Source organism: Triturus cristatus, chromosome 8 (assembly GCF_964204655.1).
Source record: "Triturus cristatus chromosome 8, aTriCri1.1, whole genome shotgun sequence".
In the NCBI taxonomy this organism is placed as follows: domain Eukaryota; kingdom Metazoa; phylum Chordata; class Amphibia; order Caudata; family Salamandridae; genus Triturus; species Triturus cristatus.
In genome coordinates this window covers 169,558,980-169,575,673 of record NC_140591.1, presented here as the reverse complement: position 1 = coordinate 169,575,673, position 16,694 = coordinate 169,558,980, and the positions used below count along the sequence as shown (strand labels likewise).

Here is a 16,694-nt window from a genome sequence, read left to right as displayed (position 1 = left end):
CTTGCTTACAGCGCACATAGACCTTACACTGCCACATACAGAAGAAAAAAAATAGAGGGAACATTGGTGGAGAGTGAGTTTGATATTGTTGGGGTCGTTGGTAGTCCCCTCTATAGGTAAAGAAACCGCCCCCTTTGACACCACAAAAGGGTAATTTGCGGTACTGCACGGTGCCAAGGGATCTGGCCGTGTCAGTCTATTGTCAACAAAGCCTCATCCACATGTTTACCGACCAGGGACTAACCATCATAGGCCTTGTCGAGAATGTTAGGCTGCACCTCTGTCCGAACGATGTACCCTTGAGCCACCCTCGTCCTCTTAAAAGAGCCGCACCTGCTAACTGTCGAAACTCTGTTGAGGCGATATCTAGAGTGCAGTCAATGATTTCGGCGCTTGCCTTCATATATAATCCGTCAACGGTACGTTCGTCGACACTGCTGTCGTTGCCGGTGCCTAATAGGATGATAATTGTGCCGACCGTGTATCCATAGAGGAGGTCTTTGTCGACGGTGCGGGTGTCAACTGTGCATCCATCATCCATGCCTTTATCGACAGTTTAGATGCCGACATCTCTGTAGATGGTGCCCTCGTTGATGGCTTGTGCGCTGACTGGACATCTGCCGATTCCGCCTTCCTCGATAGTGACTTAGAGACTCGACCTTCCATTGGTGATGCCCTTACAACTGTAGCTGCAGGGGGCTGTCGTCGTCACTGTTTTAAACGACGATGCTGCCGTACATATCGTCGACACTGCTGGCATCTGACTAGTCAATGATTTTTGTTGTGTTGACAACGACGGCTCTGAGGAAGGATGCAGTTTTAGCACCCTTTTCCTGTCAGTAGGAGTAGATGGTTGGGATGAGGCCGCCCTATGGACTAAAGGTGTTATTTCTTCTTTCGTAGGGGATCTTTAAGGCCTTTCTACTTCCTTCAGAAGCCACATGGTCAGAAGATCTGGACCTTTTTTGAGTTGTATGGGAGGAATCACTGTCTTTACCAGAAGCACAGGATGTCTGGGCTTTGGATTCCTTTAGCCATATAAGATGTCCTTCTCTGTCTCGCAGGGTCTTTGCTAAAAAAGGTAAGACAGATTCTGCATTCCTTTATCTGATGTTGCGTATAAAAGCAGTACAGGCAGTCTTTATGTGGATCATCCACATGCAGTCTCTTTTCCCACAGGATTTGCAGGTCATCCACATGCAGTATCTTTTCCCACAGGATTTGCAGGATCTGAAGAGACCTACTTTTTAAGATTCAGACATTGTAAAGATATAACAAGTACAGAAGTAATCTCAAGAAAAACGGAGCAGAGCTCAGGGAGACTAACTTCACACGACGTGCAGCAGAAAATCTGATGGATCCAGCCTCTGTCTGGAGTATTATCGAGGCTGGTGTCGTCTGTTTTTTTTTTTTTAAAGGGCCAAACTTGAAACAAAACCAAAGTACATAGATAGGCTATAAATGCGACTTCCATAGCCATTATGGCCTATGGAACAATACATACTGCTTACTATGGTACCGTGGGACTCCCACTTCGACTGGGAATGATTCAAGCGTGTGAATCTATGAAAGATCCAATAATGATAACTGGCAAACCACTGAAGTCTTGTGTGCCTGTGACAGACATCCCTGTAAAACCAATGTGCTACACATATCCCTTGCATGCACAAGGGAAGAGAGGGTGGGACGGATCTGAATGTACATAAAGAACAAGTTACTTACCTTCGGTAACAATGAATCTGTAAGAAACATTAGTTAGTTAGATTCCTCACCTTAGAATATCCCCAGGCGTCAGGCTGGATCCGGAAAGATTTTTGTAGCAATACCCCTTGCGCGTCGGTAGGCGTCGTCTGCGGCTCCGCGTCCGTCGTCGGCGTCGTGCGCCGGAATGATGTTGGAGTACTTAGACGCCGCCCTCGCGCGCTGACGTCAGTTCTTATACATAGCTTTCCGCACCAGGGACGCTGAGCCATGCAAGAGACCGACACTGGTGCCAAAAAATCTAGGGCCCTGAAAGGGAGAACCTCAACCCTAGATGTCGGTTCGCAGAATGGGGAGGCTGGGTGTGTCGGTGAGGAATCTAACTAACTAATGTTTCTTACAGATACATCGTTACCGAAGGTAAGTAACTTGTTCATCTGAAAGAAACACGTTAGTTAGATTCCTCACCTTAGAATAAATACCCCAGCAATACCAACCCTGGTGGTGGGTCTGCGAACCAAGATCACACCAGAAAGTCCTGGAGAACAGAACGGCCAAAGTGGCCATCTCTCCGGACTTGGCTGTCCAGGAAATAGTGCTTGGCAAACGTGTGCAGTGAAGCCCACGTTGCCGTCTGACAGATGTCCTGCAAGGGGACTCCCCGTCCCAGGGCAGTTGTCGCCGCTGTTGCCCGAGTGGAATGGGCTCTCAGCCCAATAGGAGGGACCTTTTTCGCCAAGGAATAGCAGATCTTAATACACAACACGACCCATCGCGAGATGGTCCGCTTGTGCACAGCTTTACCCTTCTTAGCACCTACATATCCAACAAAAAGTTGGTCGTCCACCCGGAACTGTTGTGTGCGGTCCAAATAAAAGGACAGCACACGTTTTGGGTCCAGACGGTGGAGCCTCTCTTCATCTTTTGAAGGATGCGGAGGCGGAAAGAAGGTGGGCAACGTGACAGATTGCCCGATGTGAAAGGGAGTCACGACTTTAGGAAGGAAAGAAGGACGGGTCCGGAGGACAACCTTATCTGGATGAACCGAAAGGAAGGGAGGCTTAGCTGACAGAGCCTGGAGCTCACTCACCCGCCTAGCGGAGGGGATAGCCACCAGGAAGGCAGTTTTCAGAGTCAGTAGACGAAGTGGACAGTTGTGAAGGGGCTCAAAGGGAGCGCACATCAGAAAAGTGAGAACAAGGTTCAAGTCCCACTGAGGCATTACGAATGGAACAGGAGGGATTATATTAGTAATGCCCTTCAGAAAACGAGAGACAACAGGGGACTTGAAAAGAGAAGGCTGATCAGGAAGCCTTAAGAAAGCAGAGATTGCATCAAGATAACCCTTCAAGGTGCCCAGAGCAGAGCCCTGCTGGGACAAAGAAAGAAGAAAGAGTAGAACCTCAGAAAGAGGGGCGGAAAGAGGATCCACAGCCTATGCTGTGCACCATGCCACAAATTTGTTCCACCGGCAGGCGTATACCGTCTTTGTGGAGGGACGCCTGGCTGCCAGAAAGGCATCACAGACTTCAGGAGGCAAGTCAAATGGCATCAACTGTCGCCGCTCAATCTCCACGCATGGAGGCGGAGGCTGGACAGGTTCGGGTGTAGGACCTTCCCCAGCTGCTGCGACAGAAGGTCCTCCTGAAGAGGCAGACGTATCAGGGGATCGATGGACATACTGAGTAGCTCGGGATACCAGTACCTTCGTGCCCAATCCGGAGCCACCAAGATGACTTGGGCCCGGTCGCGCCTGATCTTCTTCAGCACTCTGGGCAGAAGTGGTACAGGCGGAAAGGCGTACAACAGACCGCAACTCCACTCGCGACAAAAAGCGTCTCCGAGCGAGTGCCGCCTTGGAAATTCCAACGCGCAGAACTGCTGACATTGCGCGTTCTCTTCGGTGGCGAATAGATCTAACCAAGGCTCTCCCCACTGCAGAAAGAGACCTTGCGCCACGTCAGAGTTCAGACGCCATTCGTGATCCATCATGCACCGGCGGCTGAGTTAGTCTGCTCTGGCGTTCAGAGAGCCCGCCAGATGTTGAACCACCAGGGTGATGCCCTGATGTTCCAGCCATGTCCAGAGGCGCAGAGCCTTCTGACAAAGGGTCCAAGACCCCCCCCCGCCCTGTTTGTTGCAATACCACATGGTGGTGGTGTTGTCTGTGAACACCTGCACGACACTTCCCCGGACAGAGGGAAGGAAGGCTTTTAGTGCAAGCCGGATCGCCCTCAGCTCCAAGAGGTTGATATGGAGCCGAGTCTCCGCCGGAGACCAGAGTCCTCTGATCTCCGCCTCTCCCATGTGGCCCCCCCCCATCCCAGGAGGGACGCATCTGTCACTACGACATGCTCCGGTTGGGGTAGGGAGAGGGATCTGCTGCTGACCCAATCACGATTCGTGAGCCACCACTGCAGCTGGTTCGCAGTGCCCTCCGAGATCAAGACGTGGTCGGACAGGTTGCCTCGATGCTGGGCCCACTGAAACTTCAGGTCCCACTGCAGAACCCGCATCCGCCACCTGGCGTGAGGTACCAACAGGATGCAGGAGGCCATCAGCCCCAGAAGCCGCAGCACCAACCTGACCGAAACCCAGGACAAAGGCCGGAAGATGGAAATCAGGGCCTGAATGTCCTGGACCCGCTGTTCCGGTGGATAGCCCCGGAACTGCGCCTGAATCGAGAACCGCCCCAATGAAAAGGAGCTTTTGGGAGGGACTCAGGCGCGACTTCGGCACATTGATGGAGAACCCCAGCGAGTGCAGGAGGTCGGCCGTAGTCTGGAGGTGGGAGACGACTTGCTGGGGCGAGCCCGCCTTTAACAGCCAGTCGTCGAGATAGGGGAAGACTGGGACCCCTGATCTGCGCAGATGAGCTGCGACCACCGCCACCACTTTCGTGAACACCCGAGGGGCACTGGTGAGGCCAAAGGGGAGCACGGTGAACTGAAAGTGCTCCTGACCCACCGTGAACTGCAGGTAACGCCGGTGGGCCGGCAGGACGGGGATGTGGGAATAAGCGTCCTGCAAGTCCAACGCTACCATCCAGTCTCCAGGGTCTAGGGCAGCCAGAACCTGAGCTAAGGTGGCATCTTGAAACGGTCCATCGGGAGGAAGGCGTTGACGCTCTTGAGATCCAAGATCAAGCGTAGGCCCCCTTTGCCCTTCTTGGGAACCAGAAAGTAGTGGGAATAGCAACCACGACCTACTTCCGGCCCAGGAACGCACTTGACGGCCTCTTTGGCCAAGAGGGCCGAAACTTCCTCTCGTAGAAGATGCAAATGATCCCCCGACATACGGTGGTTCAGCGGTGGCATGGCTGGAGGGGTCGTCTCGAAGGGGAGGGAGTAGCCCCTTTGGACGATTTGCAGCACCCACCTGTCCGACGGGATGGAGCGCCAGTGGAGCAGGTGATGGCGAACTCTGCCGCCCACTGGCGTGGAATGGGCCTGAAAGCTCGGACTAGGAGGGCTTTGAGGCGGATGCTGCCGGGGTGGATGTGTACTGACCAGCACGTTGACCTCCAGTACCGCCTCGGCGGAATCCAAGTCCGTGACCCCGTGCAGGTTGGTTCTGCGGCCGGTGGCTGGGCGGACGTGAGGAGGCGCCCCTTCCTTGGCCATGAAAGGGACGAAAGGCGGAGGTTTGCGGGCGCGGGGCCGAAAGACCCAAGGACTTGGCCGTGGCCCGGGAGTCCTTGAACCGAGCCAGCGCACTGTGCGCCTTCTCACCAAAAAGGCGAGTGCCATCAAAGGGCATGTCCACGAGGGAACTCTGGACATCCCCCGAAAATGACGTGGACCTCAGCCAGGCGTGACGCCGAAGCGCCACTGTGGTGGAAATCGCCGTCCCAGCGAGTCCGTGGTGTCAAGTCCACACCGTATGGCATGTCGTGCTGCATCTCGCCCGTTAGCAAGTGCCTGGGAGAGACGTGTCCGGGCCTCCTCCGGACACAGGGGCAGCAAGTCCTCCACCGCATCCCACAGAGAGTGGGAGTAACGGTCCAAGATGCAAGCGGTGTTCAAAGACCGCAGCCCCAGGCTCAGGGACGATTACAGTTTCTTCCCGAACTGTTCCAACCTCTTGGATTCCCTGTCCGGAGGAGCGGACGGGAAGGAGGATTTAGATGTAGAGGCCTGGATAACCAGACTCTCAGGGGTGGGGTGTTGGGACAGGAAACTGGGGTCGCCCGGAGCACGGCGGTGGCGCCGGGCTACGTTCCAATCCACAGGAGGTACTGTGGAGGGCTTGGACCAAGTGCCCTGGAGAACGTCGACGAGGGCCTCATTAAACTGCAGCAGAGGCTCTGTGGAGCTTGCTGTTGGTTGAAGCACCTCAGTGAGGACGTTAGTCCTCACGGCCACAGCAAGCAAGTCTAGCCCAAGGGCTTCGGTCGCCTTGCGCAGCACCACTGAAAAAGCTGCACCTTCCTCCAACGCCACAGTCGGAGGAGAGATGAAACCAGCGTCCGGTGAGGTGTCCAGACCACTGGAATCCCCCAGTTAGTCTGCCCAGTCCTGAGAAGGATAGGCCTGTCTGGCCAGAGGATCCTCAGATCCCTCCCAGTCACCCCCGTCATCCGAGTCCTGATACACAGGAGGAAGGGACGGAGCCGGACGGTAGATTTGCTCATCCAGCAGCGCCGGCATCGGGTCCGGAATGGGGGTAAACAGGGGAACAGCGTCGTCCGGGGACGACGCCGGCGGTGGAACCGGGGTCAGCGCCGGCAGAGGAGGCGTGACGAGGTCGACCGACAGAGATCCAGGCCTGGATCCCTCGGGGACCTGCGACGTCGGGGCCGGAGCCGTCGGCGGCGCCGGGGCCGGAGCCGCCGGCACGCGAGGTCGCCCAGTCGAGTCCGCGGGGCCCGAAGGCGCGCGTCGACGGCGGAGCCAGGCCTCTCATGGCCGAGAGGAAGGCACTGATCTCCGCCGGCGTCGCGTCAGTCCCAGGGACCGGAGGGTATGGGGACGGATGCGGCACCTGTGGCTCCGGCAGAGCCGCGGGGGTGGTACCACCTTGACCCTCGGCCGAGTTGCGCGACCCACGAGGGGAGTCCGAAGAGCGATGTCGCTTCTTGGACTTCTTGAAGTGCTTCGACTTACCCGAAGAACCCGACGAGCGATGTCGATGACTGCGGCTCCGCGACCGGTCCTTGGACCTTCTCCTGGACCGGGACCTCAAGCGGCGCGGAGCCGAGTGGCGAAGCTCGAGAAGCTTGCGGGACCGCTCCCGCCTAGCCTTCGATGTCAAGGCCTGACAGTCGGGGCACGAGTCCGCGTTGTGGTCTGCCCCCAGGCAGAAGAGGCACCGGCGATGGTGATCCGTCACCGACATCAGTCGATGACAGGCGTCACAGGCTTTAAAACCAGGCATCCTACTGGCACCAACAGTCGACCAAAAAAGTTAGTCAAAAATTGACTAGGGGTAAGCTCTTCCCGGATCTGCGCTTACTGGCGTGGAAAAAAGAATAAGAGCTGACGTCAGCGCGCGAGGGCGGCGTCTAAGTGCTCCGACGACGTCACTCAGGCGCACGACGCCGGACGCGGAGCCGCAGACGACGCCTACCGACGCGCAAGGGGTATTGCTACAAAAATCTTTCCGGATCCAGCCTGACGCCTGGGGATATTCTAAGGTGAGGAATCTAACTAACGTGTTTCTTTCAGATATACCCCACAGAAGGCTCCGATAAAAAAAGGGTTGTGAAGGGCAGTTTGAAATCCCGGGGGAAGGGATGAGATGAAATGTGTTTGCCCTATGTTCGGCGAATAAATGCTACCCAATAGCAGACGTCTGCCACAAAGTCTAGTCTCTAAAAAAACATCTGTCATTATCGTCTATTAGTTAGTTGTAGATCTTGAATGGACCCCGGGGCTTATCCAGATAAGTGTTCATCTAGCATATGAGGAGTATCTAGTGGACAGACTCCACCTCTTCCACTTCATTTAGAGTTTTTTCCCTCTCTGTTTGCGAGATTGATTCTGGAAGCATAGACATGATATTATCCCTCTGTGTGACAAATAGGAGTGCCCTTTATATCATTTGGCTATATTAGACATTCCTCGAACATTCGATATTAAAATCTTATATTTGTTTAAGCTCATCCTGGGTCAGATTGCGAGGTCCATGGGGGACCAGGTGGAGTCTCCGTAATTTTTTCTTTTTTTAACTCATGAAATCATCAAGGGAAGCAGTTCCTAACCTTTGATCTGGGGAACTTGAAATTGGGGCTGTGATGTAAGTGGGTATCCTCAGATTGATTCATGGAACCCGTGCAAGTGCATCAAACAAAATATGGTATGAATGATGGGCAGCCTCAAATAAATTTCAAAAAAACTCCAACCGTCCCATTAAAAATTTGATTTTTACAATTATTTATTTGCCAATTAAATAAAATATATTATCAATTTTGTGCTTGATGAATGTTTGTTTCTGGATTGTTGGGTATTGGTTTACAGCGCTGCATGTTCAAATCATCAAAATTGCTTGGGCTCAGGTGCTGGGATTACCTTATTTACTGTGGGGATCCCTGGATTCAACAAATGATTAAGTGGGGGTCCTTAGAAGTCAAAAGGTTAAGAACCACTGACCTGGGGAGTACTATCCCCAACAGAGTCACCCCACCCTAAGGCAGGGACTCAAGCATTCCCCACCCCATAATTAGGCAACTAAACTGCAGCCTCATAGGGTGGTCAGAAAGTTCCGTGTTGTCAGCAGTACCACCCCAAATCCCCCTCTCCCCCCCAACCTCCCAGTCACTGATTTATAGTTTATGGGGCTAATTGAAATAGGATTATGGAAATGCTAAATTCATGTATCACCTAGTTTAAATGTAAGATGATTTACCAAGAATGGTTATACTGCCTTAAAAATAAAACTGCCTAAAATTTGGAACAGAACTTCACAAGGTAAGGCATAACTATTCAGTACAAAAGATTGTTCTGCAGTATAATTAGATACAGCAACTACGTACCGTAAAAATTCTTTGTCCAGTGCGATCAAAGGCTACACAGTAAACAGAAGAAAGGTGACCAAGAATCCTCCTGTGCATCTTTATGTGCTGATACATGCTTCCTGGAAACGCGGAGCTAAAACGAACACATCCTGTCAACTTCTTGCCGCGCTCCACCTCCACTAGGACAGCACAAAAGTACAACAATGAACACAGGCCACAAAAAGTGGACATAAAAGCAAGTATCAGAATCATTTGTAAATCAATTGTAAAGAAATCAATGCAATGTTCATATAATTTGCATCATGGAATCAACATATTCATTAGAATGAACTGCTTACCTGTAATCCTAGTTCTCTGCCAGGGAGATCCTCATCAAAGTCATAAGCACTTAGTAGTCCCGCCCACGTGCGTGGGGGCAGGGGTCCCTGCACATGGGTGGGACTATTCAGTGCTTATGACTACTGAAGAATATCCCATTGAAGAGAAGGATGTGGGAGACTGACTCAGTAAATAGTGTCCACCTATGGTGAGGCACTGTGCAGTAAGTCCAGACAACCCTTCGTGATAGTGTTTAGGGCCCTGATAACCAAAGCTCTCACGAGGTAGCTATGGAGAGCAGCTAAGGCTTATTCAGGGGGGTGTAAAGAAGGTGCATTTACCACAATAGTCAGTCGGTAAGCCTTCACAGCAGGAAAGAATCGAACAAGTGTTTATAATAATACTGTAGTATTTATTATCGCAACACTAATTTAACTACCTTGGTATATCTCCTAGCTGGAGATATAAAATACCCAAAGGAAATACTTAAAAAAACAGGTAAATAGCATAGGTGGTTGCGGCAAAATTTGCACATTGCACTTTGGAGATTGCACTGCTTTTAAAATTGTTTTTATATTGTGTCCTTTTTAAAATACTGTGATATACTCCTAACAGCGCACTCGACCCCGCTGTGTTCGCCTGTTGGAGCGAGCCCGCTGTGCTTTGGGTCAGCGCTCTAGTCTTTTTTCCATCAGGGGCTTTAAAACGCATGCTGGCGCGCCAAAGGCAAGCCCGTCTGCGCCCGTCTGCACACCGACCGCGCACAGAGCCAGCCATACTGCCCATTTAGGTATTTCACACGGAGGACAAAGGGGCTATCATTATACAAGTGGGGAGCTGCGAGATATTGCCGAGTCAGGAGTGGGGATGGAGGGAGTTACTCCTCTCAGGTCGCGAGTAAAGCTAGGTAAAGAGGATAAGCTCGCGTGTGGCCTACTTCATGTCAGATCAATCAATCAATCAATCAAGGACACTTATAAAGCGCGCTACCTACCCGTAGGGTCTCAAGGCGCTGGGGGGGGGGGGGGGGGGGGGGGATGCCGCTACTGCTCGAACAGCCAGGTCTTCAGCTTCTTCCTGAAGGAGAGGTGGTCTTGGGTCAGGCGCAGGTTGGTCGGGAGGGAGTTCCAGGTCTTGGCGGCCAGGTAGGAGAAGGACCTTCCTCCTGTAGTCGTTCTTCGGATGCGGGGGACGGCGGCGAGGGCGTGGGTGGCTGATCGGAGGTGGCGTTTGGGAGCGTAGAAGTTTACTCGGCTGTTGAGGTAGCTCGGGCCTTGGTCGTGTAGGGCTTTGTGTGCGTGGGTGAGGAGGCGGAAGGTGATTCTTTTGTTGACGGGGAGCCAGTGAAGGTCTCTCAGATGTCCGGAGATGTGGCTGGTTCGTGGGATGTCGAGGATGAGTCTGGCTGAGGCGTTCTGGATCCGCTGGAGTCTTTTCTGGAGCTTGGCGGTGGTACCGGCGTAGAGGGCGTTGCCGTAGTCCAGTCGGCTGGTGACGAGGGCCTGGGTGACAGTCTTCCTGGTCTCGGTGGGGATCCACCAGAAGATCTTCCGTAGCATGCGTAGGATGTTGAAGCACGCCGAGGAGACGTTGTTGACTTGCCTGGTCATGGAGAGGGAGGAGTCCAGGATGAAGCCCAGGTTGCGTGCATGGTCTGTCGGTTTGGGTGCGGTGCCCAGGGCGGGAGGCCACCAGGAGTCGTCCCAGGCGGAGGGTGAGGAGCCCAGGATGAGGACCTCCGTCTTGTCCGAGTTCAGTTTCAAGCGGCTGGTCGTCATCCACTCGGCTACCTCTTTCATCCCTTCGTGCAGGTTGGCTCTGGCGGCGGCGGGGTCGTTGGTCAGGGAGAGGATCAGCTGGGTGTCGTCGGCGTAGGAGATTATGCTGAGGTTGTGTTTGCGTACGATGGCCGCGAGGGGGCTCATGTAGACGTTGAAGAGGGTGGGGCTCAGAGATGATCCTTGAGGGACACCACAGATGACTTCGGAGGCCTCTGACTTGTACGGTGGTAGGCGGACTCTCTGTGTTCTTCCGTCGAGGAAGGAGATGATCCATTCCAGCGCCTTGTCCTGGATTCCGATGTTGCTGAGGCGCCGTACTAGGGTGCGGTGGCAGACCGTGTCGAATGCCGCGGACAGGTCTAGGAGGATGAGGGCCGCTGTTTCTCCATTGTCCATCAGGGCTCGGATGTCATCGGTGGCGGCGATGAGGGCTGTCTCGGTGCTGTGATTGGCTCGGAAGCCGGACTGTGAGGGGTCGAGGGATCCGTTCGTCTCGAGGAAGGCGGCCATCTGCTTGTTGACGGTCTTCTCGATGACTTTGGCTGGAAACGGGAGGAGCGAGATGGGGCGGTAGTTCTTGAGGTCGGTGGGGTCCGCTGTTGGTTTCTTGAGTAGAGCGCTGAGTTCGGCGTGTTTCCAGCTCTCAGGGAAGATGGTGGTGTCGAAGGATGTGTTGATGATGTCTCGCAAGTGGGGTGCGATGACAGCGTCGGCCTTGTTGAAGACGTGGTGAGGGCAGGGGTCGGTCGGTGATCCGGAGTGGATGGAGTTCATCGTGCGGATGGTGTCTTCGGTGCTGATCGGGGTCCAGGCGTGGAGGGTGGAGGTGGTTGTTCGGTCATGGTGTGCGTTGGTTGGTTGTTGAAGCTGTTGTGTATGTCCGCGATCTTGTTGTGGAAGTATGAAGCAAGGGAGTTGCAGAGGTCTTGCGATGGGGTGATGTCGTTGTTTTCTGCGCTGGGGTTGGAAAGCTCTTTCACGATGTTGAAGAGTTCCTTGCAGTTGTGTGCGTTGTTGTCCAGCCGGTCCTTGAATGCTGTTTTCTTGGCGGCGCGGATCAGCTGGTGGTGTTTCCGGGTGGCGAGTTTGAAGGAGGTCCTGTTGTCCGGTGTCGGTTCCCTTCTCCAGACTTTCTCGAGGGCTCGGCAGTTCTTCTTGGAGCTCTTGAGTTCGTCGGTGAACCATGGGGCCTTCTTGCTGCCGGGTCTGCTAGGCGGGGTCCTCAGTGGGGCGAGTTCGTCTGCGCAGTTGCTGATCCATGTCGTGAGGTTGTCGGCGGCCTGGCTGGGGTTCGCTGAGCTGGCAGGAGGGTGCTGGCTCAGGGAGGTGGCGAGCTGGTCTGCTGTGATCTTGTTCCAGCTTCTGCGGGCGGCCTGTTGCTGGTGTTGGTGGGTCGTCGCTCTCTTGAATGTGAAGTGGATGCAGCTGTGGTCCGTCCATTGAAGCTCTGTGGCGTGGCTGAAGTCGATGTCTGTGCTGGAAGAGAAGACTGCGTCGAGTGTGTGTCCGGCGAGGTGGGTGGGGGTGGACACCAGTTGCTTGAGTCCAAGGTTGGCGAGGTTGTCGAGCAGGGTGCTGGTGTTGCGGTCGTTGTTGTTCTCCAGATGGAAGTGGAGGTCTCCCAGGAGGATGTAGTCAGCGGAGGGGAGGGCATGCGGGCTGACGAAGTCGGCGATGTCCTCGCTGAATTGTGTGCGTGGTCCAGGGGGTCGGTAGATCAGGGTGCCTCTGAGGGTGGTCTTCGGGTTGGTGTGGATCTGGAAATGCAGGTGTTCGGCGCTGGTCAGGGTGTTGTCGGTGCTGGTCGTGAGACGGATGGTGTTCCTGTGGATGATGGCGATGCCTCCTCCCATCTGGTTGGCGTTTCGGTCCCTCCGGACGATCTTGTAGCCCTCTGGGATAGCGATGGCGATGTCAGGAGCTGAAGAGGCGTTCATCCAGGTCTCCGTGAGAAAGGCAACGTCGGGGGCTGTGGCGTCTAGAAGGTTCCAGAGTTCGATGGCGTGTCTGTGGACGGAGCGGGTGTTGAGCAGGATGCACTTGAGGTGGGTGCTGCTGGTGTTCGACTTGGCGGGTGCTGGTGTGAGGCTGGTCCGGATGCAGGAGAACTTGCAGGCGTGGCAGCTGAAAGGTCCGTGGGTACTTCGTGGAGTGGCTTGATGGCATTCTGGGAGTCGGCCGGTGTTGAGTGCGGTGAGGGTGGCGGCGGAGTACGTCAGGAGGGTCGGTCGGGGTCCTCGTCGTGGGCCAGGGGTCCTGGCACTGGGCGCGTTCCAGGCGCGGACGGGCGTAGACGGGCTTGCCTTTGGCGCGCCTTCGGCGCACAATCGGCGCGCCCGCTGCGCGTGACCGCTGCGCGTTCGCACGGTCGCCATATATGGCCAAGTGCGCGGGTGGGCGGGGCAGCTGGGAGGCGGGAGCGGGGAGGGATACAGAAGGCAAAAAGGGGCGGGGCTTAGCGGCGGTGGCGGGAAGCGGGGAGCGGGGAGGGAACAGAGGGACGGAGTATGACAATGCTGGCAATTAAGGAAAAAGAAGAAATCACACAGAATAATGCAAACAGAACTGAATAGGGTAGACAGACGACAGCAGGGCACAGGAGCAACCGCGGACCTCGAGGCTCGAGGGAGGGGGCGTGGTCAAGCGGCAGCAGCCGGGCAGCGAGGCACAAGCGGAAGGGGCACACGCAGCAGCTGGTGGCCGTGCGGCGCGGGGGTGTCCCACAAGTAGGTCACATAAACATGGCGTGGAGGTCCAATTATTATTAGATACCCATAATATGGATGTCCTTTTTATGACTGAGACATGGACACATCCTGGGTCAGACCTGGAGCTGGGGTTAAGGTGCCCACCAGGCTACAAGGCACTACACAAACCCTGTCTGATTGGGAAAGGAGGAGGGGTTGGAATTATTTTTAAAGAAAAATGGGATTTTATATCAGTAGACATTGACGAGGTGAGCGACTCTGAACTACTGAGATTTGCGTTACAGGACCCCAAGGGACATGTAATGACTGGTATAGTCTGCTATAGACCACCTGGAGTAGCCAGCTCTCAACAGCAGGGTGCGCTGGCAGACGTCCTCAGTAATATGGCGTTAACTCATTCAAGATTACTAATTTTAGGAGACTTTAATTTGTGGCCTAATGGGAGCTTAGAGTCAGGATATAAAAGTCTTCTTCAGACATGAGAAGACATGAATCTGAGACAGTGGATCTTAGAGCCCACGCATAGGGGTGGGCACGTATTGGACCTAATTATTGCACATAAGGACCTGATAGAGATGAGGACAGTCTTGCCAGTAGGCTGGTCCGACCACCATTTAGTCCAATTCGGGATTGTCAGCCCGAGATTGAACATAGTTAACCCTAAGGAAAATAAGAATCTCAAAGGTAGGGATTGGAGAGGACTTGTAGGAAAGGCAAAGCCACTGCCAGAGTTTTTTGTGAATAGGACTTTTGATGCAGGCAAACAGGTGACGAAAATTACTTGAACTTTTGTAATCAAATAAGTACGAGGCTTGACCAGTTCGCACCCTTAAAATATATCAAAAAAGGGGTAGACCTTCTGCTCCCTGGTATAATGATAACATGAGACTTTTGAAAAAGAAATGTAAACAGGCAGAGCGGAAATGGAGAAGAGCATATAGAGACGAGGACAAAAATGCTTGGAGAGAAACCATAACTAGTTATAAAAAAGAAATAACTATGGCAAAAGCGGAGTGCATTACTGACTCTATTCTGAAATCTCCTAATAGCGTTAGTGATATTCACTATTTTAAAAATAATCCTAACGCTGCTTGCACAAAAAAGGAGATTCCCCCCACACAAGATCTCTGTGATGGTTTGGCCAACTTTTTTGAGGAAAAAATTATTAAAGGGGCTACAAGTGGGAATTATGCCCACGACGGAGGATCAAAATGAAAGTCTCCGGGGTATCTAGCCATCCACAAACAAGAGCAGGAAATGGCAGAGACCTCTGGTAGCCTCGATCATTTTGATATAGCATCAGGGGAAGACTTTATCAAATTAGCCCTTAGTGTTTGCTCAGGCTCTCCGTTGGATGGGTTACCTCACAAAATATGGAAAGCCTTAGGAACAGAGCTCTTTCCGGTGCTCAGGTTGATCTGCAAGCAATCTCTGGAGAGTGGAATAGCGCCAACATATTGGAAAAAAGCGATAATTACATCTCTTTTGAAAAAACTACGCTAGATCCAGCATGTCTAAAGAATTATAGGCCCATCTCCTTGCTGCCCTATCCAGTGAAGATCACAGAGCGACTGGTCAGTAGAGCACTCTCCCAGTTTCTTGAAGACAACGGAAAACTGGAGGATGTGCAATTTTGCTTTTGCCCAGGACATGGGACAGAGACTGCCTTAGTTACCGTATTGGATGATCTTCGAATGCGGGTGGACATGGGACATTCAGCAATTCTGATTTTTCTGGACCTGTCCGCCGTAATTGATACGGTCAATCACGAGGTACTACTGGCTCGCAGGAGTAGGAGGGCTGGCACTTGAGTGGCGTCAATCCTACCTTTCTGATAGGCAACAGGCGGTTGCTCTTCCCCCATACTAATCACAGTTCATGAATTTCCAGCATGGTGTGCCACAGGGTTCTGCCATTAGTACAATTCTATTCAATATCTATATGAGGCATCTGGTTGCTGTCATCAAATCACATAACATCAGTCTTGTGAATTATGCTGATGACACTCAATTGATTTGGTCACTAGAAGGCCACCAGTCACTTTCGCTGGAAATATTTCATGACTGTCTACACGATACCAAACTATGGTTATGAAATAACTATTTACAATTTAATGGGGAAAAAACCGAGATCCTGCCTTGCTTAGCTGGGAAGGTTCCCCTCCCACTACCTACTGGGTTCTGGCCACTCCTGGTGACAGCTCCACTGATTCCCGCCAAGGCAGTACGCAATTTAGGAGTCAGCTTTGATTGTAATCAGTCTCAAGTAAATAAAACAGCTGGTAGCTGTTTCACTCTGATTAGAGTGCTCCGAAGGAACCTCCCACTGCTCCCCACACAGACTAGATCATTGGTAGTAGGGAGTATCATTCTGAGTCGACTGGATTACTGCAACGCATTGTTGCTGGAGTCTCCTAAACATCTGATAGGGAGACTCCAGAGAATCCATTCGATGGCGGCCAAGCTAGCTCTAATGAGACCATGTCAATCATCGGCATCTCAGGCTCTCTCTGAGCTTCATTGGCTCCCAGTTTTGCAGAGGGTACAGTTCAAGTCGCTATGCATAGTTTTTAAGGCTCCGCATGGCCTTGGGCCCAAGCCATTACAGAACAGATTTGAATGGTATGTTACCTTGCGTAACCTTCGTTCCTCCTCAGCTAAACTGGTGAGAGTGCCCAGGTTTAGAAGAGTCAGATCAGGAGGAAGGGCCTTCAGCATTGCAGCAGCTTCGGCTTGGAACAAACTCCCAGCCGAACTCAGGCAGATGGAAAATCTGATGCCGTTTAGAAAGAAGTTGAAGACTTGGCTCTTTCCTAGGGCATACGTTTTTGATCGTGGTTTTTTAGCTCTACTGATCCCGTGCCCTCCAATATACTTCGAGTTTAGCTGGTCTCACGTGTTCAAGCTTCAGGATACCCGCAGGGTCACAATGCGCTCTATAAAGGCAGATTACATGACATAACATTACATAGAGAAGCCCAAGGGAAGCAAGCAACCACAAAAGATGAGTAGCTGGGGACCACACGGACCCGGGTACAGAGGTTACACTAAATCAAATGTCAATATGATAACACATGGTAAGTCACGGTTGTTATTTTCTTCAGGACCCTTCCCAAAGAATGAATATGCTACTTACCAGTATGCATCTGTTCTTGGCATGTAGGGCTGCTGACATTCATATCTGTGCATAGATCGCCGCCTAGTGTTGGGTGCGGATGTTTGCACGTTGTTG

The 16,694-nt window shown here is 52.8% G+C and overlaps 1 protein-coding gene across 3 annotated transcripts in view; it reads right to left on the bottom strand.

Moving 5' to 3' along the window:
• The window catches only part of BRWD1 (bromodomain and WD repeat domain containing 1), a 2,304,433-nt gene that overhangs the window by 2,107,862 nt on the left and 179,877 nt on the right, over positions 1-16,694 (bottom strand). For all 3 annotated transcript variants that reach the window (XM_085621250.1, XM_085621251.1, XM_085621252.1), the window contains exon 7: positions 8,675-8,835. In XM_085621250.1, coding sequence (XP_085477376.1) covers positions 8,675-8,835 — 161 coding nt within the window. The remainder of the gene's footprint in view (positions 1-8,674; positions 8,836-16,694) is intronic.